Source organism: Capsicum annuum, chromosome 4 (genome assembly GCF_002878395.1).
Source record: "Capsicum annuum cultivar UCD-10X-F1 chromosome 4, UCD10Xv1.1, whole genome shotgun sequence".
NCBI lineage: Eukaryota > Viridiplantae > Streptophyta > Magnoliopsida > Solanales > Solanaceae > Capsicum > Capsicum annuum.
In genome coordinates, this window is record NC_061114.1 from 15,382,675 (window position 1) to 15,408,256 (window position 25,582).

Genomic DNA, 25,582 nt, shown 5'->3' on the forward strand with positions numbered 1-25,582 from the left:
CCCTAAACACAGTTGTAATAAACTGAATTTTAGACCAGTGAGTGCTTAAACGACGTCGTATTAGTGCTCAAATTCAACACAATTCGCACACTCTTCTGTTAACCAACAGTCGTAAAATACAAACCTGACAAGTGAAAAGGGCTGGAGGAGCAAAATAAGTACAAAAATGGAGAAAAAATCAACGATAAGTGCATCGTCACTTCGATGGAAAATCCTTCGTCGTTCTCTTATTCGTCCTCCTTCATCCAATTCAGGTCTATTTTTTTTTTTTAACATCTACATTACAAAAATATATGTATACACACGTACTTATATAATCAATACTTTTTAACGTGTGTCTACTTGTTCAATTTTATGATTATTTAAGTGCCTAACTATGGATACGTAAAGTTGAAAGGCATAAATGTTAGCTGATGCCGAGTTAAAGGGCACGTTTACTATGAGGTCTTTTGCAGATAGAGCATTGTTAAGTATTTCTGTTCAAAAAAAGACTATTAATTTATGGAAAATAAGAAACTTTATTTTCTGGATTTGATAATTTGGATTGAATTTCTGTGTTTCAGAAGATAAATCTGAAATTGTTGCTCAAGCAAATCACCTGATATGCATAGTGATGCAGCCAGAATTTTCACTAAGGGTTCAAAATCGAAAGAAGTAGCACATGAACTAGTTGAAGAGCGTTCAACATTAATTATATATATATATATATATATAGTAATAATAATAATAATAATAATACTAATTTTAATCATGTATAAATAGTATAATTTTTCTTCGAAGAGGCGCATCCTAGGTGTCCAGTCATCCTACACGTCAACTCGCTAAACTTTATGACTGTTTAAGTGCCTATGAGTGCACACTTAAAGTTGAAGGGCATAAATGACAACTGAACCTAAGTTAAAAGGCATATTTATGTATTATGCCTTTGCAAATAAACTAAGAAACTTTGTGGTCTTTTGCAGATATAGCATTCTTAAGTAATTCTGTTACCATAAAAAAAAGACTAACTTATTGCTCAATTTATGGGTACTAAGTGTAAGATATTTTAAAATATTTAAATTAATTGCTTTGCAATTTCAAGTGAAAAATGAATATATTAAAGTTTTTTTTGAGAGAAAAATAATTTTGACCATATGACAAAATTACTTGGAGATTAATTAATATATGTACTTGGGAACACATAAAATACTTATTGCCAAAAGTAAATAAATAAATTTATTAATTGCTTTTATCCTAAAATTGGCAAAATAATGGCCAAATATTTTTACTTGATGCCAAAGGAAAATAAAGAAAAGAACATGTGATTCTTTCTTGCCAAGGTATGTGTATTTCCACCGCCACAAGAAGGCTATAAATAGCCAATGCTATTCCATGCAATCAACACACTAATTTTTGTGTATTTCTCCTCCCTTCTCTGCCTATTTCTCTTTACTTTTCTTTTATGTTATTTAAATAATTTACTTATTATTTTCTTGAGTTAAAATTTATTGGTTTATAACTAATTTTGTTGATTCCTGTTATCCTTTAATTAATTAGGGAAGTGCTTGTTTAATTTTGAGGAAAATTTCATTTTGCGGAAATAGTTTTTTAGGATAGTAACTAGCACGATTCAAGCAATTTATGTGTTACTTAAAATATTATAATAGTGATTATTATTATTATTATTATTATTATTATTATTATTATTGTAACTTGTTGATACTACTATATAAGAAATAATATTATTATTGCAGTTTACTTATTTTCACAATTGATAATAAATATTATTATTGTTTTCCAACAATAAGAAACTTTATTTTTTGGTTGATAATTTGGATTCAATTTTTGTGTTTCAGAAGATAACTCTGAAATGGGTATTCCTGCAAGCACATGTCCTATGTGTCAAATCGTCGTCCATGTCAAATTGTGTGACCTTGACATGTAGGATGCATGTGTTACTTGTTCAACTTTATGATTGTGTAAGTGTATTGTGCGTACCTAAAGTTGAAGGGCATAAAGGTTAAATGACACGTTTATGTATTATGCCTGTGTGAAAACTAAAAAACTTTGAGGTCTTTTACTGACACTGTTAAGTATTTCTGTTACAGAAAAAGATTACCTTTTTGCTCAATTTATGGGTAATAAGAAATTTATTTTCTGGTTTTGATAATTTGGATTGAGTTGTGTTTCAAAGGATAAATCTGAAACGGATATTAGGAAAATTGCGTGATATGCACGTGTCCTACGTGTCAACTCGCGTGATTTGAGTGTAGGATACGCGTGTCTACTTGTTTAATTTTTAGGATTATTTAAGTGTCTACTTGATCATAAGTAATGTTGAAGGGCATAAATGCGAGCTGAGATCAAGTTAAAGGGTACGTTTACTTTGAGGTCTTTTGCATATATAGCATTGTTAAGTGTTTCTGTTACAAAAAAAGACTATCAATTTATGGGCAATAAGAAACTTTATTTTCTGGATTTGATAATTTGGATTGAATTTCTGCGTTTCAAAAGATAAATTGAAATTGTTACTCAGGCAAATCACCTGATATGCACGCATCCTAGGTGTCAAGTTATCGTAGGTGTGTCTACTCGTTCAACTTTATCACTGTTTTAAGTCTCTATGAATGCACACTTAAAGTTGAAGGGCATAATGACAACTGAAGCTTAAGTTAAAAGACACATTTATGTATTATGCCTTTGCAGATAAATGAAGAAACTTTGTGGTCTTTTGCAGATATAGCATTCTTAAATGATTCTGTTACAAAAAAAAAAGGACTGACTTTTTGCTCAATTTATGGGTACTAAGAAACTTTATTATTTGGGTTGATAATTTGGATTCAATTTTTGAAGGAGAGCCTTGGAGTAACTGGTAAAGTTATTGCCATGTGATTAGGAGGTCATGGTTTCAAGTCTTGGAAACAACCTTTGGCGGAAATGTAGGTAAGACTGTGTACAATACACCCTTGTGGTGGAGCCTTCCGTGGACTTTGCGCATAGCGGGAGCTTTAGTGCATCACACTGCCCTTTTTTAATTGTGTTTCAGAAGATTACTCTAGGTATTCAAGCAAGTACACGTCCTATGTGTCAAATCGTCCTACATGTCAAATTGTGTGACTTGACATGTAGGATGCATGTGTTACTTGTTCAACTATTTGATTGTTTAGGTGTACTTGTGCGTAGCTAAAGTTGAAGGGCATAAAGGCCAGTTGAGGCTAAGTTAAATGACACGTTTATGTATTATGCCTGTATGAAAACTACAAAACTTTGAGTTCTTTTACAGATAGAGCACTGTTACGTATTTCTATTACAAAAAAAGATTACCTTTTTGCTCAATTTATGGGTAGTAAGAACTTTATTTTCTGGTTTTGATAATTTGGATTGAATTATTGTGTTTCAGAAGATAAATCTGAAATGGGTTTTCAGGCAAATTGCGTGATATGCATGTGTCCTACGTGTCAAACCGTGATACGTGTCAAATCATCATACATATGATTATTTAAGTGCCTACCTATGCATACGTAAAGTTGAAGGGCGTAAATGTCAGCAGATGCTGAGTTAAAGGGCAAGTTTACTTTGAGGTCTTTTTCAGATATAGCATTGTTAAGTATTTCTGTTACAAAAAAAGACTTACACCTTTTGCTCAATTAATGTGTAATAAGAAACTTTATTTTCTGGGTTTTGATAATTTGGATTGAATTATTGTGTTTCAGAAGATAAATCTGAAGTGAGTATTCAGCGAATATCAAGGAAAGCAACCCATGGGTTCAATTTGATACCATTTCATCTTGTGAAGGATAGCGTTGAAGAAAATGTGAATTCATCAAAGGAAAATGTGATGGATAGCTCGCGGGATGCTACTTTATGCTATACATTGCCCGTTTCTAATGCTCCCTCACTTATTCTACAGTGAGTTCCGATTCCTAAGGTCATTTTCCTCGTGTTGTATTGTACTGAATTGTTTTAACGAATACAATGCTTGTATAGATTGTAACCTTTTTTTGCTGTTACATAATGTTACACATTAATAATTTAAAGGGCAAACCTGCAAGAAAAGAAGGTACATGCCTATGAGGTAGATCAACTATAAATAGGTAGGGTAAATGATAAAATAATAAGTAAAGATGAAATGAGAAGAAAAAAGGTAACAACATGATCACACCAAATCAGTCTTTATAGAAAATGAGACGTTTTGTTGTTACCTAACTATGGATTTAATGATGCGCAGTAAAATTAACAAATATTGTATTTAAACTAACAACACAGTATAATATAATAGATAATAACCATCCAAAAAAGGTGTAACCGTTCATTCTTTTTATGTCCTTCATTGGGTCTCACTCCAACGTTATGGGAGATAATGTTTTCTAACAAAGGCGACTTTAGACTCAGGGATAGAATCTGGAACTTCTGTTTTTTTTTTTTTTTTTGAAGGAAGACGAAAATTAGTCATATGATGCAAATCCAAACTAGTACATTCGTGCAAAGACAAAGAAATTCATAAAACTTTCACAGATATCCTTTAAGACGGAGTACAAAGTACTTTCACTGCAAGTATATTAGGATCTCTCGACCAGTGTCTTAAGCAGATTTTTCTTAGTGAGTGTTTCTCCTTGCGCATTTCAAGATTGTCTTGTCGGCAGTAATGAAGTATGCAGCAATAGAAGCAGCAGATATGATGAGTGCTTGAGCAGTATAATTGAGATTTGTCTTTGCCCAAGGAATTGTCTGCAGTCTGCACAGTAACCAACGTAGGAATTGCACTCACAACTCATGCAACTCCAGCTGCTTTAGTTTCTGCGCGGACACCCTCTTGAGTACATTCCCTAGACTTGCGAATTCTGTCCTCCACAAATGCAGAAGCAATCAACAAAGACTCTTCATTTTGCCCACGAGACCCTCATCTCTGATGAAATTCCCATCAAAAAGACTCTCTACTTGTGGGGTGTGTGGGGGGTAGTATTTGCAGATTCAGTTGAAAAAAAAAGGGCAACCCGGTGCACTAAAGCTTCCGCCATGCGCAGGGTTTGGGGAAGGGCCCCACCACAAGGGTGTATTGTACGTAGCCTTACCTTGCATTTCTGCCAGAGGCTGTTTCCAAGGCTTGAATCCATGACCTCCTAGTCACATGGAGACAACTTTACCAGTTACTCCAAGGCACAGATTCAGTTGAGATGAATGATTTTATTATGGTTGAGAAAGCAAAACTAAAAGTGATGTGGAACCTTTGGTTAAGTATGAAGGAGTATTCATTGCTCCATCACAACATTTGTTGGTCATGTTCTCCCTTTTCACTTCACTTGGGGGGGAAAAATAGTATGAGGGTAGTGGGTGGCCAACTATCACCTTGAGTCGAATCATACATACACAAATACACATATGCTATCACAGTGTAAAAGTACAGTGATCCACTTCACTGTCCTTGACATTGGCATCTTTATTTTGATTGATGGATTTGCTTGATTTTTTTTCCCTTTTTACGTTGTGGTAAAAAATATTTTTATGTCCTTTTTTGTTCTTAATTCCACCCTGCATTGCTTGGTTTTTCAGTTTTCTTGACCCCGAAGAGTAGAAATCAAAGGAATATGGAGGATAATAGTTTCATTAGAACCAACTGGTTGATTGTGTTCCCTGATTTTATCTAACGTTAGGCTTTAATGCAGCCAGAGAGTGCGCGATATGGCACATCTTAATGATTTTGAGGTCTGCAATAGATATGATATTGACAACACTGGACTCATTTGTAAGTATTTGCATTCTTACAATTTTTTTTTTGTTTCGTGGAAAAGTATTTAAATTTGTCCTGGTTCTGCTGTAAATTAAGCTGCTTTATCCTTATCTCCATTCATCTCGTTATTTCTTGATTTCTATCCGTTAAGCGCCAAAGAAACAAAAGTTGATGTCTTTGTCACAGACTGTTGAGTTTAATATTGTTAATTTCTGAGTTGCATCCAAGGGTGTGGCCTAGTGGTCAATGAAGTAGTTGTAGGTTTAAGAGATGAGAGGGGTTCAAATCCTAATAGGGACAAAAAAATGCTAGGTGATTTCTTCTTATCTGGCTAAGCCTTGGTGGACAAAGTTCTCCGATACTTATGCTGGTGGGAACTAGTAGCCTTGTCAATCTCACTACTTCATTTACTGATCAAAAAATAAAAAGAATCTCACCGCTAGGTAGGGTACACCATAGTCCAAATGCAGATTGGTATCTTTGACACTGAGAATAAAAAAGGCACTTATTAAGGGTTACACTATAAGAGAGACCTGTACCTGTATGTAGGGGAACATGTTGTGTCAATGTAGGAGCAGTGGCGGAGGCAGGATTTCTATCAAGGGGATTCAAAAAAGACTAAGGACGCTAATAGTGTTGACAAATGAGTAGGATCAAATATGAGTGGATCAGTTTAGATATGAGGGGCCAGACAAAGTTCAACTCTAACTCAACACGAAAACCAAAACTGGAGACTCAAAGAAGAAAAGAAGCTACCTTTAATCATCAAATTTGTGAGCAGACTCGAAGAATGTACACTTTGTACATGGAACACACAGCTGCATTGCATGAACAGGTTCAATTTTGTACATGATAAATTGTGTAAAGTAGGATTTTTCTACTTTCTAAATATACAGATTCTAAAATCAGAAGCCCATAAACCCATATAAATATGTCTAAGTTTTAAACTTTAGTCACAATTGACACTTCCATAAATACAACAACAACAACATACTCGGTCAATTCCCACAAAGTGGAGTTTTGGGAGGGTAGAGTGAACACAAGCCTTGCCTCTACCTTAGAATGAGTACCATATGACTTGGGTGAGAAGGGTAAGAAAAACATATATCATCTAGTTCAACATCTCCATCAGGAGTGCACCAACAATCGAGATGTTATAAGAAATATCTCTATTGGTTTTCACTTTAACAAAATAAGTAATGGCCAGTGGAATACGAGCTTCTTACTACCAACACCCCATAAGAGGATGTTTGTGAGTGAAAAGGGCACACTAACTTTATAGGGCACTTATCTCCTGAAATAGACATGCTTGAGATGCAATCCAGAAGCTGAAACACTCTCCTACTTGCTCCTTCAGCTTTCATGGCTGTTGTAAATAAACATAGAGACGATATTGATGAACCAACTGTAAGGAATTCAGTTGTGAATTAGTCCTTGATACATTCATGGAATGACTTCTCTAAATCCCATTTCAATAATATCCTATTTTTAATAAGATTTTCTCTCTTGGAAAACTCGATTTCCATTATAAAAGAAAAGAAAAATCCTATAAAGAATGAAGGATGTAAGAGATCCTAAGAATGAAGGATGTAAGAGATCCTGCGGTCATGGAGCCTCTAATAGCCAAATAAGCTCCATAAATCACCACAACAATAATCTATAAAGTTGATGCTGCACTTAGCCCTCTGGAAAATAGACCAACCACTTCCTGTGACCGAAACATGGTGATAAATGAAATTCACTAATTAATTTAGTCTCTATACATCTTGTAAGATGTAAGAAAAGGAGAACCAACTCATGAGTATGCTTACTGCTACTGCAGCAGGCTTACTGCTAACAAATGACATACTGAATCGCGTATGTTATCTACCAAAATATAGGGAAAGTTTAATCTCATTACAACAAATACTTCTCAAAAGATGTCATAGTGGCTAAACCAGGTGATGTTTAGCAGAACCTGAAAAGCTATATGTCAAATATTTATACACATGATAACAGTTCAGAAGTTATAAACTACTAAAATCGAAGCATACAAATAAAGTTTAGTCCATTACCATCAATCTCCAAACAACTTATTAATAAATTACTTATTAACAACTGGCAAGTACTCAACTAACTCATATCGGTAACACATACTCACATTATTGGTTTGGTTGTTTTCGGTGTAAGGAAGCAAGTCCAATTCCAGCGGAAATGAAACATGCTTGGCACCATTCCGAACAACAGAACCGTCATTTTGGAACCTCTTCAAATGGAAGACAGCAATGGAAGGGGCAGTATCTAACATCAACTGCTTGTCAATTGAGACTTGCAAGTTACATTGTTCACAAGTAAATCGATCTCGGGATCATCAAGTTTCTCAACTCTTGTGACTGAATCCAATGTTGAATGTAAGCTGTCAAAATCTTTGATCTCCAAACTCACGTTAATAAGAGGCTCGTAACTAGCAGCTGCTTGAGTTTCGTGTGACAGCTTCCTTAGATAGCGCCCAAATTTACGGACGCCAATGCAAATAATAGGCACAACAACTAGAGACAACACTAACCAAGTAAAAGAACACTAATGAGGAGAAGTGGCATATGTAGGCAATTAATGTGGGCTTGGGAAACTGGATTACGAGATACTCACATGTCAACTTCTGGGATGATGAGCTTTTGATAGGTTGGTAGTTACAATATTTTTAATGATTTGAGTTTCTTCTGATAGCCTGCTTAACAGTTCTCCGTTCAAGTAGAACTATAATTTGCCTACTCACATCAAATAAGGGTATTTCCTATAAGAACTATAATTTGTCAAGAAGAAATATGGCTCAGCTCTTAACCTAGGCATTTTGTTGTCTCCGTGTCGTTAGTCATGTCAAGTTTTTGGCAAATGAAACAATTGTATGCAATAGTTTAGAAGATTAAAGAGACGTGAAAAAGGAGGAGAGGGAGAATTTTACTTGAGGGATAAGGTGACTAAATAAATTCTTTCTCAGTCGAACAAAGAGCCTTTCACTGACCGAAGAAAACAACCATGTCCGAAATGCAGTGAACAGAGAGCTAAAAAGGATATTTTCAAGGCTAAAAAATACAAACTAAAGTATGCAGAAACCAAGTTAAGGTATCATGTGATTATTAGAGGTAGAGACTCAAAAACATAACTTTACTATTGAAAATGCAACTGCATACATTATTACAATTGTACTCTACGAGGTTTCATATCTTGAAATGTCTTAATAATAGCATCATTAGAAATATTATCAAATACATTTTTTTCTAAATAAGACACCAAACAACCACTCATTCGACTCCGCAAGTCATTTTTGATAAACTTCATCTCCGAAAAAACTCTTTCAACGGATGCAGTGGCAACGGATAGAAGTTGAGCAAGTTTCACTAAGCGGAATACTAGAGGATAATTTGAATGTTTTTTTGTCTGCACTAATCTTTTGGCGAAAGATCACATGGCCGCTGAGATAGGAAAACCTTTCATCAACATCACGAACATCAACAATGTAACTTGCAAGTTGATTCTCAATAGTACCCATATTAGATTCAATAAAGTCATCTGGATATAACTCCGTCATTCTCATTATTTTTTTGATGTCAAAACTTGAAAATGAGTTAATTGGGTTTAAACAAGCAATTCCATGGAGCAAATCAGTTGTCACCTTATCAAAACGATCATTGAGTTGTTGGAGTTATCAATCAATAATATTGCAAAACACGTCAACACAATAATGATGTAAGATTGTATAGCTAGCAAGTTTACATTGGGATCTTAAAGAGCTAACATATGGTTCTTCAAAGTTAGGTATCAAAATATCATGTTTGGTACAAAATATAAACATCTTTATTCATAAGAGAATCCAATTTATTATCTTTTAAAACTTGCAACCTTCTCTTTGCTACTTCAACAAGTAGTATGGTATTTGCAAATATCTTGCTCTTTTTCTGTAAGCATTTCTTAAGCTCATTTGTGATGGCCAAAATATCTCTCATCAAATATAACATGAAAGTAACCTCAAATGTTCAACAAGCTTCAAGATGTCCCATTACCTTGGCTCTTTCATCCATATTTCGTGCATCAAGAACAAGTGATTCAAGAATATCAAGAATAGAGCCAAACATCAAAATAAAATTGCTAAAGGATTTATAATGAAAACCGCAATGAGTATCATAAGCTCTTGAGAGACCAAATTGTTGATTCAAGCCCCTACCGGTAGTAACTTCACCCATATCTAATGCCTCTTGAATTTTTTCTTTTTGAGAATTTCGAAGTTCATCCATACACTTAAAAGAAGATCCCAACACATTTAAAATATTTGAAACCAACACTACAAGCTTTCTCACTTCAATACACTTTTTTGAGACTCCGACAAGTGTTAGTTGAAGTTGATGAGCAAAAAAATGGATAGAATGAGCCAATTTACTTTCTTGTCTAATCAACATTTTACGATCATTGATCTCACTTTGCATATTACTTGCCCTATCATAACATTGTCCACGCACGGATAATATACTCAAGGAATGTTGAGCAAGTAAATTAACAATTGCCTCCTTTAGAGATAAAGCACTAGTATCTTGAACATGAACAATGTCAACAAGTTGCTCCATTACAAATTCTATTCTATCAATATATCGCAATACAATAGCCATTTTCTCTTTACGGGACACATCAAAAGATTCATCAACTAGTAAAGCAAATTAGTTACCATTTAATTCCTCAAGAATAACTTTAATTGTCTCTATTTTACATGCAGTCACAATATCTTTCTGAATCATTGGAGAAGTCACTTGATTATTTAGAGGAGCGCATGTTCTAGCACATAGTAACGAATTTTATCACACTTTTTTGCATACCATGAGAGTATTTGAAGAAAGTTACCCCTACTAAGTGATGATTTAGAATCATCATGACCTCGAAATGCAAACCCCTGTGTTATGAGAAGTGTTACCACATCAACCGAAGTAATTAAGCGAATCAAATATCCCTTTTTAATTTGATTCGATTGCTTATCAAATCCAAATTGAATCGATTGTCGTTGTCGTAATAAATCTTGACATTTCTTCTTTGATTGATTATGTATTCTATTTGGTGGACCAATATGTTTTCCAAGACTTTCTTTTTATGCCAACTTCTAAATCCTGTAGTTGAAAATAATTCACCTCCCCTTTGATGAATGCTTTTGTCTTTAAAAAGATAACAATACAAACGATAGACTGCATCTTTAATAACACTATACTCCAACCAATCATGATATACATCATCAAATCATTCATGATTGAAACGACGCACTGATCTGGAAATATTTGTTTGAGGATACTTATGAATCTTCAAACGATGTTGGCAAGGACCATTCAAGAGATATTTTCTTCTAATGAGCAGGGGCGGAGCTACGTGGACTCCAAGGGTTCATTCGAAACCCCTTCGTCGGAAAATTATACTGTATATATATATATGCTGAAGTTTTTTTCGATGTGTATATATATTAAGTTGAACCCTCTTGACATAAGCAAAAAAATTGGTTCAGTGGCCAAGGAGGTTCAAACTTTTCACGCAGAGGGCCTCATGGTCTCGGGTTTCGAAACCCATTCACGACACTTTTTAATTTTTTTTACTTCAGGCGTTTTAGATATTAGAAAGAAAGTTGGGCTTCTTTTTCCTTATTTAAAGAATCAAAGCGGTGTCGTTTTGTTTTTAAAAAAGGGGAGAAATTGAATTAAAAGAAATCCCTAATTCAATGTCAAACAATAAAAATTAATACACCCTATCTATTTCTCTTTCTAAGAAAGTCAGCTCTTTCTCTCCAAGCTGAGCTTGCTGGCTGCTGCTCGCCTTTTGGATTTTACTTCTTCTTTTGATTATCATCGTTATTTGTCGGGCGTCGGGCATCTCCCTCCGACCTCCACTTGGCTCCGATCTTTTCAATCTCTATTATTGCTTCCTCGGTGTGTTTTCAATTCTTTTTATTTTATTTTATTTTTTCAGAATTCTATTTCTATTGTTCTATATATGTGTGTGCTACTTGGATTTTATTTTTATTTGTGTGAATCTCTTTTTTTATTATATGATTTATGGTGTAAAAGATGGCCGATTTTAGCTTTCATTGCTTTTAAGGGTCACTGCCAGTCTGCCACTATCTTAGAACTTAGAAATAGAAACATTAGTTGAGGAAAATAAAAAAAAAGTTCCATTGTTCCAAATTTCAATTTTTAATTCCTACTAGTTATGTTGTGACTTGTGCATCAATTGGAACCAAATTAATAATGCAAACAACTAAAACAAAATGACGTGCCTACTTTCTATGTCTAGTGCTTGCTGGTTCTAAATTCCACCATCTTTTCTATTGATAATGTGCCTACTTGACTACTTATTCAACTGTACAACCTATTTTGAATTTCGAGAGTTAAACAAGAAAATATGTCATTACTTGATTTTTATAAGTTTTAACTAAGTTATTACTTTACGACAGTCTCAACATTCGGTGAAGAAATATTTTACCACAATACCAAAATCAAATTTAGTCTCCATGATACGGAAATACAATTTAGTCTCTCATAATCATAATCAATCTCACCAAGAAGAAAATGCCAACCATTTTGAAATACCATTACCTCCTTCTCAAGAATTTGATTTGAGTTTTTTAAAGTTTGATCCTGGAGAAAAAATCCCAATATTGAAGTATCCTTCAAAATATCGTGATCTTATTAGAAGAACATATCTCTTGGATGGTCCTTGCCAACCTCGTCTGAAGCTTCATGAGTATCCTCAAACAAATATTTCTGGATCAATGCTTCGTTTCAATCATGAATGATTTAATGGTGTATATCATGATTGGTTGGAGTATAGTGTTAGTAAAGATGCAGTCTATTGTTTGTATTGTTATCTTTTTAAAGACAATAGGATTCATCAAGGTGGAATCTACAAAATTTAGAACTTGGCATAAAATGAAGAGGTCTTGGAAAACATATTGGTCTACAAAATAACATACACAATCAATCAAAGAAGAAATATCAAGATTTATTACGACAACGACAATCGATTCAATTTGGATTTGATAAGCAATCGAATCAAATTAAAAAAGGGATATTTGATTCAATTAATTGCTTCGGTTGATGTAGTAAGACTTCTCATAACTCAGGGGTTTGCATTTCGAGGTCATGATGATTCTAAATCATCACTTTGTAAGGGTAACTTTCTTCACATACTCTCATGGTATGCAAAAAAGTGATAAAATTCGTGATGATGTGCTAGAACATGCTCCTCTAAATGATCAAGTGACTTCTCCAATGATTTAGAAAGATATTGTGACTGCATGTAAAATAGAGACAATTAGAGCTATTCTCGAGGAATTAAATAGTGATTACTTTGCTTTACTAGTTAATGAATCTTTTGATGTGTCACGTAAAGAGCAAATAACTATTGTATTGAGATATATTGATAGAATGGGATTTGTAATGCATCGACTTATTGACATTGTTCATGTTCAAGATACTAGTATTTTATCTCTAAAGGAGGCAATTGTTAATTTACTTGCTCAACATTCCTTGAGTCTATAATCCGTGCGTAGATAATGTTATGATGGGGCAAGTAATATAATTGACTCATTCTATTCATTGTTTTGCTTATCTACTTCAACTAACTCTTGTTGGAGTCTTAAAAAAGTGTGTTGAAGTGGGCAAACTTGTAGTGTTGGTTTCAAATATTTTAAATGTGTTGGGATCTTCTATTAAGCGTATGGATGAACTTAGAGATTCTCAAAAAGAAAAAATTCAAGAGTCATTAGATATGGGTGAAGTTACTACCGGTAGGGGGCTTGAATCAACAACTTGGTCTTTCAAGAGATTGTGATACTCGTTGGTGATCTCATTATAAATCTTTTAGCAATTTTATTTTGATGTTTGGCTCTATTCTTGATGCACAAAATATGAATGAAAGAGCCAAGACAATGGGACATCTTGAAGCTTGTCAAACATTTGAGGTTCCTTTCACGTTGCATTTGATGAGAGATATTTTGGCTATCACAAATGAGCTTAATAAATGCTTACAAAAAAGAAACAAGGTATTGCAAATGTCATGCTACTTGTTGAAGTAGCAAAGAGAAGGTTGCAAGTTTTAAGAGATAATGAATAGGATTCTCTTATTGATAAGGTGTCTTTATTTGGTACTAAACATGATATTTTGATACCTAACTTTAAAGAACCATATGTTAGTTCTTTAAGATCTCGACGTAAACTTGCTAGCTATACAGTGTTACATCATTATCATGTTGGTGTTTTGCAATATTGTTGATTGACAACTTCAAGAACTCAATGATTGTTTTCAAATTATCCTTTAATATTCTGTTTAGTGAAACTTGCTCTACTTTTACCCGTTGCCACTGCATCCGTTGAAAGAGCTTTTCCGGCAATAAAGTTTATCAAGAATGACTTGCAGAGTCGAATGAGTGATGATTTTCTTAGTGGTTGTTTGGTGCCTTATTTAGAAAAAGATATATTTGATAATATTTCTAATGATACTATTATTAAAACATTTCAACATATGAAACCTCGTAGAGTACAATTGTAATAATGTATGTAGTTGCATTTTCAATAGTGAGCTATGTTTTGAGTCTCTACCTTACTACCTCTAATAATCACATGATACCTTAACTTGGTTTCTGCATTCTTTAGTTTGTATTTTTTAGCCTTGAAAATATCCTTTTCAGCTCTCTGTTCATTGCATTTCGGACATGGTTGTTTTCTTCGGTCAGTGAAAGAGTCGTTGTTTGATCGAGAAAGAATTTTTTTAGTCACCTTATCCAGCAAGTAAAATTCTGCCTCTCCTCCTTTTTCACGTTCTTTAATCTTCTAAATTATTGCATACAATTGTTTCGTTTGCCTAAAACTTGACATGACTAAGGCCACGGAGACAACAAAATGCCTAGGTTAAGAGTTGAGCCACATTTCTTCTTGACAAATTATAGTTCTTATAGGAAATAGCCTTCTTTGATGTGACTTGAACGGGAGAATTGTTAAGCAGGCTATCAGAAGAAACTCAAATCATTAAAAATGTTGTAACTACCAATCTATTAGAAGCTCATCATCCTAGAAGTTGACATGTGAGTATCTCGTAATCCAGTTTCCTAAGCCCACATTAATTGCCGACATATGCCACTTCTCCTCATTAGTGTTTCTTTACTTGTTAGTGCTAACTCCGTTGTTGTGCCTATCATTTGCATTGGTGTCCGTAAATTTGGGTGCTATCTAAGGGAGCTGTCACACGAAACTCAAGCTGCTAGTTACGAGCTTCGTATTGATGTTAGCTTGGAGATCAAAGATGCTGATAGCTTATATTCAGCATTGAATTCATTCATAAGAGTTGAGAAACTTGATGATCCTGAGATCAGATTTACTTGTGAACAATGTAACTCGCAAGTCTCAATTGAGAAGCAGCTGATGCTAGATATTGCCCCTACCATTGTTGTCTTCCATTTGAAGAGGTTCCAAAATGATGTTTCAGTTGTTCAGGAGGGTGACAAACATGTTTCATTTTCACTGGAATTGGACTTGCTTCCTTACACCGAAAACATTCAAACTAATAATGTGAGTAGTTGTTACCTATATGAGTTAGTTGAGTACTTGCTAGTTGTTAATAAGTAATTTATTGATAAGTTGTTTGGAGATTGATGGTAATGGACTAAACTTTATTTGTATGCTTCGATTTTAGTAGTTTATAACTTCTGAAGTGTTATCATGGTTGTGCTTAATATCACCTAGTTTAGCCACTATGACATCTATTGAGAAGTATTTGTTGTAATGATATTAAACTTTCCCTATATTTTGGTAGATAACATATGTGATTCAGTATGTCATTTGTTAGCAGTAAGCATACTCATAAGTTGGTTCTCTTTTTCTTACAAGATATATAGAGATTAAATTAATTAGTGAATTTCGTTTATCACCATGTTCGGTCATAGGAAGTGGTTGGTCTATTTTCCGGAGGGCTAAGTGCAACATCAACTTTATCGATTATTGTTGTGGTGATTTATGGAGTTTATTTGGCTATTAGAGGCTCCATGACCGCAGGATCTCTTACATCCTTCATTCTTTATAGCGGCACAGGTAAATTATGTCGTGATTTTTTCTTTTCTTTTATAATGGAAATCGAGTTTTCCAAGAGTGAGAATCTTACTAAAAATAGGATATTATTGAAATGGAATCTAGAGAAGTCATTCCATGAATATATCAAGGACTAATTCACAACTGAATTCCTCGCAGTTGGTTCATCGATATCGTCTCTATGTTTATATACAACAAACATGAAAGATGAAAGAGCAAGTAGGAGAGTGTTTCAGCTTCTGGACTGCATCTCAAGCATGTCTACATCAGGAGATAAGTGCCCTATAAGGTTAGTCTGTCCTTTTTCACTCACAAACATCCTCTTATGGGGTGTTGGTAGTAAGAAGCTTGTATTCCACTGACCATTACTTATTTTGTTAAAGTGAAAACCTATAGAGATACTTCTTATAACATCTCGGTGGTTGGTGACTGACCCTGATGGTGACGTTGAACTGGATGATATATGTTTTTCTTACCCTTCTCGCCCAAGTCATATGGTACTTATTCTAAGGTAGAGGCAAGGTTTGTGTTCACTTTACCCTCCCAAAACTCCACTTTGTGGGAATTGACCGAGTATGTTGTTGTTGTTGTATTTATGGAAGTGTCAATTGTGACTAAAGTTTAAAACTTTAGACATATTTATATGGGTTTATGGGCTTCTGGTTTTGGAATCTGTATATTTAGAAAGTTGTAAAATCCTACTTTACACAACTTATCATGTACAAAGTTGAACCTGTTCATGCAATGCAGCTGTGTTCCATGTACAAAGTGTACATTCTTTTGAGTCTGCTCACAATGTTGATGATTAGAGGTAGTTCCTTTTTTCCTTTGAGTCTCTAGTTTTGTTTTTCGTGTTGAGTTAGAGTTAGAACTTTGTCTAGCCCACTCATATCTAAACCGATCCACTCATATTTGATCCCGCTCATTTGTCAACACTATTTGCGTCCTTAGTATTTTTGAACCTACCTCTGCCACTCTTAATAAGATCATGATGTTTTGAAGGATATTGAAATTCTTTCTCCAGAATCGAACTTCAAAAAACTCAAATCAAATTCTTGAGAAGGAGATAATGGTATTTCAGAATCGTTGGCATTTTCTTCTTGGTGAGATTGACTATGATTATGAGAAGACCTGAGCCAAGTGGAGGTCGGAAGGAGATGCTGACGTCCGACAAATGACGATGATAATCAAAAGAAAGAAGTGAAAGCCGAAAGGCGAGTAGCAGCCAGCAAGCTCAGCTTGGAGAGAAAGAGCTGACTTTCTTAGAGAGAGAAATAGATAGGGTTTTGATGTTTATTGTTTGATGTTGAATTAGGGATTTCTTTTAATTCAATTTCTCCCCCTTTTTAAAAATAGAATGACACCGTTTTGATTCTTTAAATAAGGAAAAAGAAGCCCAACTTTCTTTTTAATATCTAAAACGCCTGAAGCAAAAAAAAAAATTAAAAAGTGTCGTGAATGAGTCTCGAACCCGAGACCATGAGGTCCTCTGCGTGAAAAGTTTGAACCCCTTTGCCACTGAACCAATTTTTTTGCTTGTGTCAAAGGGGTTCAACTTAATATATATACACATAGAAAAAAAACTTCAGCATATATATACAGTATAATTTTCCGACGAAGGGGGTTCGGATGAACCCCTGGAGTCGAACCCCTGGAGTCCACGTAGCTCCGCCCCCGTGTAGGAGACCCCTTTTCTTCCTTAACCGAGGGAGTCTGAACATAAATGTGAAATGAAGAAACAACATACACTAAAATTATTATTGTCATTTGTTGATTGTACCACTAGCGTAGAATTAACTTATCCAATATAACCAACACTCTTGGCCACTGCTTTAGGTGCCATTCTGAACATAACATTCTTTGCAGAAGTTCGGATAAAAGATCATCCATATTGCAGGAAATTCTGTTTCTTATTGCTTACCAATTTGAATCCCTCAGTGAATTGATGAAGAGGAAATTGAGTTGGCTAGTTTTTTGAATTTAATATGATGAGACTGAATATAATTTATCTTTTATCAAAAAATTTGCTTATTTTGTTTGCTACTATAAAAGATAAAAGACAAAAGCAAACATCGTGATAGTAAGCAAATCTTCTGGAGGTACTGCATGAATGGAGCTTCTGAAAACTAAGAACCTCATCACTTTACATACTTCTACATAGTGATGGAGTATTTCCTTGATTGGCGTTTAATGCTCTGAGCTACTTAGTGTCTATTAATTGTCCTTTCGATGATAAGAATTGTCCTCTACTTAGTGGGTGTCTTGATTCTGTTTTTTTTTTCCTTCTTTCTTTATTGGTGTGTTGTTACATCTTGTTTTATGTTTTATTACGTCTTTGTATACTATTTTGTGTCCCAAACCCGGGGTCTATTGAAACAGTGCAGTGGTATGGACTGCATACACTTTACCCTCCCCAGACCCCATGTTGTGGGAATACGTTGTGTATGTTGTTGTTGTTTTAGCTCCGGTTTAAGAAGGCTATTTCTTCTATCTGGGAATAAAGTTTCTTTATAAACAATTGGGTCTTCACGGAATATTTTGTTTACCAGAAGTCGCATATCGTTTAGTCAACCTTAATGGTCCATGTCACGTTTGCTTTCTCTGCTACTAGTTTTTGCTTCTAATTTATAGACTTTCTTGTTGAGCAGGTCAATGGCCATCAGAGGATGTCCTTTCCCACTACTGCTTGTCACGTGCAAGCATTTTCAGGTGTTAACAAATGCTATATTTCAGATTGTATTATAACATTTTTGGTTGTATCATTAACTGATTTCAGTTGATTTTCGACTCTTCCAGGGAAAAAAGAATCATTGAGCTTGGATCTGGCTATGGCTTAGCTGGATTGATCGTTGCAATGACCACAGAAGCACGGGAAGTTTTCATATCTGATGGAAATCCCCAAGTTGTTGATTGTATCCTTTTGATTTAGTTGGGGGATGAGCACTGTAGTTTGTTCCACTGATTTTACCCAATATCTGGTACATATAGGTAAAACGATAATGCACTCTGCTAAGCTTCTTTCTTTACTTTATGGATTCATTAAGCATTGAACCCTTGCTTTTTATTTCCTGGTGACAAACCTGTATTGGTTAGGATATCCAGTGATAAAATTGTTTTTGATTTTATTGGGAAAATTGTGCATTTCTTCATTTTTCACTTTACTGATCGTACCACTTGTTTTTGCATTTCAACTCCAATGATAACATAGTAATTAAGTTTGTAATTTGTCAGTAGTGTGTTGAAGAACGTCAAGATCTTGTTTTATTCATCTGTCCATTAATTGTGCAGTAACCTCAATATTGCGTACTTTCCTCTACTCTGAGATATAGATTGATAGCCATGCATTGAATCAAATTTACCGTTAATCCTTGTTGGAGTTGTCAGTCTTCTATTTCCTTTCAATTACACTAACAGTGATTGATGCTTCTTTATTATCCCAGCTGGTTTAAACTATGACTTGTGCCTATCAAACACTGCGTAAGATGTCCAAACTTCGATAATCAATTGCTTCACTTATCTCTTATCTTTACTTTGGATGTACTTAACATTCAGATATACAGCGTAATGTAAATGCCAACTCCGGTTCATTTGGTGGTACAGAGGTGAAGCCATTGATGCTACACTGGGGTCAAGAAAAAGACACTGATATCTCCAACACATTTGATGTCATCATTGCAAGTGACTGGTAGTTGTCTCTTTTCTTACTGAACTGTTCTTAACCTCACATTAAGCATTCTGCTGTAAGTTGTAAATTGAGTTCATCATATCTCTATTTCGATGTTTTCACGTCAACGGCTAATGAATATTAACCTGGAGAACATTGACAAGAGAGAGTAGATCAAGTGGAAAACACCTCCAAAACGTTGGTTGATTCGAGTCTCGAAGCGAGTCAATTAAAATATAAAAGAAAATGTTGACCTGGAGAACATAAGCCCTATAATTTATACAAAATTGTATTACAATCATGCTAACAATGCTAACCTTTTCCACAATACAGTGTACTCTAATTTGGTAGTGTAATATTCTATTTGGTCATCTTATATCCTTGCACCCTGCTACAACTTCTTTTCTTTTGAGCTGATGGTCTATCGGAAACAGCCTCCCTACCCTGCAAATGTAGGGTTAAGGTCTACGTACATCCTACCCTCCCTAGATCCCACTTGTGGGATTACATAAACAAGAAGTACCTCTGTAGCCCATTCACTCAATACGACAGAAAGTGTAAAACCACTTAAGGTCATACTGATGGGCAGTATGTTGTTGTTTCGTATCTTTGTCAATTAAGCCTTTTCATGTACACATGCAAGAACTCTATATGGATCTTTTCGTTTCTGTACACTAAGATGCTCTATATTTTGGACTTCATTTGTGATTTTGCAGCACTTTCTTCAAAGAGTTCCACGAAGCACTTGTCCAAACTATCAAATCACTATTAAAAGAGGAAGGTCCTTCTGAAGCCATACTTTTGAGCCCCAGAAGAGGCGATTCATTGGACAAGTTTCTCGCAGAAGTTAAAGATAGCGGATTGCATTTCAGCACAGATGAAATATATGATGCAGAAGTTTGGAGGCGTCATCAGAGATTTATCGAGGGTGATGATTCCTGGCCGAATTATGAGATGGATCATTGCTATCCTTTGCTGGTCAGAATCACACGGTGAAATTTACAGTGAATATACTCTGCCCAGTACGCTTATTTTGTACATATAGAACTATAACTGCTAGTTCAGATCTTCTGTACTATGAAATATGAACTGATTCCACTATTGACAAGTTACTGATTATTACTATTTATTAAGATTTTCATATTTGCCTCAAGTCTCTTGAGAGTTATGAAGTAGTTCAATTGTAAACTGTGACACTTACTTTCAACAAATAAGTTGGTAGCTTAACTAGTCATATGAAAAATAACAATGTAATAGTAAATGAGCACATGGTTGGCATGAAATATTGTTCTTGATTAACAAACAGTCACCTGTGTTGGTGCGAGGTAGTAGATATCTGGCGGAATAGTTGAGATGCACACAAGCAATGGTTGAGGGAGAGTGTCAAGTACCGGTCGACTGAACCCAGAAACTTTGGTTCAAACTCTATATATTTCTTTTAAGGATCCATTGAATGTGAACATATTATTAACTTAGAACTCCATAACTTTATGAAGTTAGAATTCAGAACTCATAAAATTCTAGTTCTTTCACTTTATACTTTCAACCCTCGTTTGGGTGAGTGTTCACCTCAATACTATTACGGAGCAAAATAATTTGCAAACTTACATCATTCATGTAAGTTGGCCAGCTGTCCAAAATATCCATCTCGAGAGCTACTGTCGCTCCTGCCTATTGGGAGAGGATGATCAATTTAGGCTGTGCAAAAACCGAACCGACCAATAAACCGACCCGATAAAAATATTATTGGGTTATTGATATCGGGTTATCGGGTTAACGGTTTTTTATTTATTTTATAAAAAAATTTATTGGGTAAGCGGTTCAGTATCGGTTTTAGCTTATTGGGTTATCGGTTAAACCGATAACCCAATAAGGATACATTAAGTTATTGTTTTATCCCTATTTATGTTATATATTTAAATCTCTCTCTGTCTCGTTATCTATCTATCTATCTATCTATCTATCTATCTATCTATCTGTCTCGTTATCTGTCTATCTATCTGTCTCGTTATCTATCTATCTATCTATCTATCTATCTATCTATCTATCTCGTTATCAATCCATCCATCCATCCATCCATCCATCCGTCCATCCATCCGGACATCCATCCATCCATCCATCTATCCATCTAGATATCTATCTAATCCGTCCGTCCGTTCGTCCGTCCATCCACCCACCCACTCACCCATCCATCCATCAATTATATGCACTACTAATTCATAATTCAGTGTTTCACAAAGTATTAACCTATTCAGTGCAACAAAGACACAATATAAAGTTCGGCTATTATCGGCTATTATCGTAATAAAAAGCTTGAAGCATTTATAGCTTCCAATAATTAGGATTCAATTTTTTTCCTAACTAACATTCAATTCAAGTTTGAAGATTCTTGTAAACTAAAATGCATTGCGTAGGTTTTGGCGGTAATTAAGATTTCATTTTCTTATGTTAGTTGTTACTATTTCTATTTTATGAGTATTTTTTTATTAGTTAAACCGAAAATCGAACTGTTAAGGACCAAAAATCGATAAGAAAATATCTTATTGGTTGGTTATTGGTTTTACATATTTAAAAATCGAAAACCGATAAACCGAACCAATAACACGTAAAACCGAACCGAACCGACCGATACACACCCCTAGATCAACTGTCCTCGAATTATTCACTCCTACTACCACGTGGCTTCTGCTTTGCATTCAAAATGTCATCCGATAAGGTGAAAGAAATTAAAAAAGGGTCGAGTTTATCTCAGCGACGCCACAAAAGATGATGGCCTTGAACACCACAATACTTATGGGTGGCTCAATGAAGTAGACGGCTTAAAGTCAAATCTTAATAAGAGATGATAGAAAAATACGGAGCAAAATCAGTATTTACCTTGATATGTTGCAGTGGAAGAAGATGATTTTACCCCCGAAAGAATTGCTCCAAGTCAATTTCGTTTCTCTTGGAAACAGAATGTTAATTCACAAACTAAATGTCCTTTAATTTCAGTGTTGTTGTTTATTGTTTTTGTCACTTCTCTGTCTTGTTTTTTTTTTTGGAGGAAGAGATGAATTCCAAATATGGGGAAGTGGAACAGTAACTGTTTCCCCCAAGTTTTCAAAAATTCATTACATATCTTTTTTTTCCCTCTTATTTGTCAGATAACCCAAAAAATAAAATTCCGGGTCGGGTTGATCCACATGGACGACCCATGACCCATAATCCAACATCTCCCACTTCGCACATGGTGGAAAAAACCCGAAGCAGTGTGACTTCAACACGTAATCTATTCATACGACAAATAGTACTCCGTGTGACCTGTAAGCATCTCAAGCTTTACCCATAAGGTTTTATAGGAATCCAATCACATGTGGAAAGAATTCTCTATAAATATAAGGATTTTAATACTCACGATTAAGGGTGGGCATGGTTTGATACGGTACGATAATTTTGGTTTTCGGTATCTAAAAGAACAATATCATTACCATACCAAATTGGTTCGGTTTGGTTCGGTAATTTTAAATTCGATTTCGATATTTTACAGTATGGTAATTCGGTAACCATACTTTATTTGATTCCGACTTACATATATTCATATAAGAAAAACTACAATTTTAAACTTTAAAAACGTCTCAATCATATCATACTAACAACTCTCTCTGTTAATCAATTATACAAAAAGAATATTTCAATCATGATTGAATAGTTTAAGATGCAAACTCTAAACAACATTACCTAAACTTAAGCATAGTACTTCTAAATAATAAGCTTCCCAAAAAATTTATTTCTGAATAAAAATTACTTTTATGTTCAATTGGCTAATGGATGATATATAAATATATTTAATAATCTTAACTATAATATATATGAGTTTTATATATTATTAAAAAACTTCGGTGCGGTATACAGTATTTTGGTATTTATTACATAAATACCAAATACCGTACCAAGTACCAAATAATTTAAAACTCCTACCAAATACCATACCAAATACCATAACATGCATACCGCAATACAAAAAAATTTCGATTTCGGTATGGTATTCATATATACCATACCATGCCCAACCCTACTCACGATACCTCAGACATCATTCACTACTTTAGTAGTTACTTATCTGATCCCTCATCCTCTTAAAGAGGTGAACTCGAGTTCACGATTAACTTTATATACACAATTACACTTGACTCTTATATGGTTAGTGTAATAGCTGTTTTGTGTAAACAAGTTAAAATATTCATCTTATGTCTTCCCATTCTACTTGAATCTATCTGTTCTAATCAACGGCTTTCTTAGACATGCACCGCATTGCCGAATCTCTCATGACTATTAGTAACATGATAAAGTAGCAACACCGACCGAAACTCCAAGAAATAGTTAAAGGTCTAAGGGTACTCCAATGAAAAGTTAAAATAACTTAGAGGGTCTCACACAATGAAGAAGCAGGGATTCATTCTTCCATTAACCCATTGATCGCTAAGCGCACGTGGTATGAAACACGTGCTATGATGTTATCACCTTATATAGGTGCGTGTGTCTCATTCTTTTAGTCATGCAACATCGTACTGATCTAGGTCTAGACACCTCTAAATGTCTAACCTGAGTTTCTTTCTTTAATAAGCCTCAAATCCATATTCTTAGAGAAACTCACATCTGGCTTTACAAAACAAGTCATTATCTTATGGTAAAATTTTTCTCTTCACGTTCCTCGACGTAAGAGGCGATTGCTCGTGTGAGAGAGCCAATCTGACGACTTGTTCAACATACTATATTAATAAAATACATTTTCAAATGCAAATGAGATTGAACATAAATTTAAGATTCTTATATTGATAATGATTACAATCAAGTTATCTACAATACATAAACATAATCATATCCTACGTAATTCTAGAGCCATAACATGTTTCTAAAACAAGTCTCTAGATATTGTCTTAGTAAAGGGATCAACTATCATTTCTTGTGTAGGAATGTATTGTAAATTTATTTCTCCACTTGCTACTATGTCTCTTACAAAGTTATACTTAATATCAATATGCTTGGTCTTGCTGTGATATTTAGGATCCTTCGTATATGCGATAGCCGCCTGACTGTCACAATATAAAATCCTAGGATCTTTAGAATTCTTCGCGATGTTCAAATGCTCAAAGAATAATTTCAACCAAACAACTTCTTGAACTGCAGATGCACAAACCACAAGTTCGAAGTCCATTGTTGACGGGGCTATGGAAGTTTGTTTCTTACTTTTTCATGAAATTGCATCACCATTTAGTAAGAAGGCATAACCGGAGGTTTATTTTCTATCATACCGGTCACCAGCCCAATCAACATCTGTATAACCTCTTATGAATAAATTGGATCCATTATAGCATAGTGAATAATCAGCAGTTCCCTTCAGGTATAAAAAAATTCTCTTTACTGCTTTCCAATGATCTCTACCAAGATTGGATTGATACCTGCTAACTAGACCTACGACATATCAAATGTCTAGATGAGTACACATCATAGCATACATCAAGCTAACAACTGCATTGTAATATGTACTCGAGACATGTCTTTTTTTTTTTCAGTCTTGATTCACCTCTTGCTATAGGAGTATCCATGGATTTGCAACTATTCATTTGAAAACGTTCTAAATTTTTTATTATGTATGTTTTTTGAGATAGATTCAAAATTTTCTTGAAACGGTCTTTTTGGATTTTAACACCCGATATATAGTCTACTTCACCCATATCTTTCATGCCAAATGACTTTGAAAGTCATGACTTAACAGTTTTTACACACTTTAAAATATTTCCAGCTAATAAAATATCATCCATGTAAAGTAAGAGTGTCAAGTGGGTCGGGCCGGGCCAACCCAAAACTGGCCCGTTTAGTTTAACCGTGTTGTGGGCCAGTTTCGGTCTGGGTTGGAGTTAAGTGGGCTGGGCCGGTTCCGGGTTCAACGGTAAAAATATTGAAAACAATCCTGAACCGGCCCACTTAACCCAACCCGGTTAAATCCACCTAAACCCGGTCAAACTCGGTTAAAAACCGGTCAAATCCATTTAAAAATAAAATAAAAAATCCAATATTCACTATATACACTACAATTATATTCAATATATACACTCCAATATACACTATATACACTCCAATATA

At 34.7% G+C, this 25,582-nt stretch overlaps 1 protein-coding gene across 10 annotated transcripts; it reads left to right on the forward strand.

The window, feature by feature from the left end:
* The first annotated feature begins 67 nt into the window (after window positions 1–67).
* LOC107868190 (calmodulin-lysine N-methyltransferase) lies at window positions 68–20,609 on the forward strand. Of its 10 annotated transcripts, none has more exons than XM_047410778.1 (9): window positions 117–254; window positions 2,833–2,922; window positions 3,380–3,544; window positions 3,693–3,888; window positions 5,643–5,722; window positions 18,441–18,501; window positions 18,589–18,704; window positions 19,345–19,477; window positions 20,173–20,609. In XM_047410778.1, exons 3-9 carry the CDS (start codon window positions 3,520–3,522, stop codon window positions 20,450–20,452), a joined length of 891 nt encoding a protein of 296 aa, XP_047266734.1. In that variant the 5' UTR covers window positions 117–254; window positions 2,833–2,922; window positions 3,380–3,519; the 3' UTR covers window positions 20,453–20,609. The 10 variants fall into 10 exon arrangements, 8 of the variants coding, with proteins under 8 accessions (XP_016570289.1, XP_047266734.1, XP_047266736.1 ...); XM_047410779.1 differs by lacking the exon at window positions 117–254 and adding an exon at window positions 590–2,354; XM_047410781.1 differs by lacking the exon at window positions 117–254 and adding an exon at window positions 590–2,354 and having other exon boundaries at window positions 3,406–3,544.
* The last annotated feature ends 4,973 nt before the right edge of the window (window positions 20,610–25,582 follow it).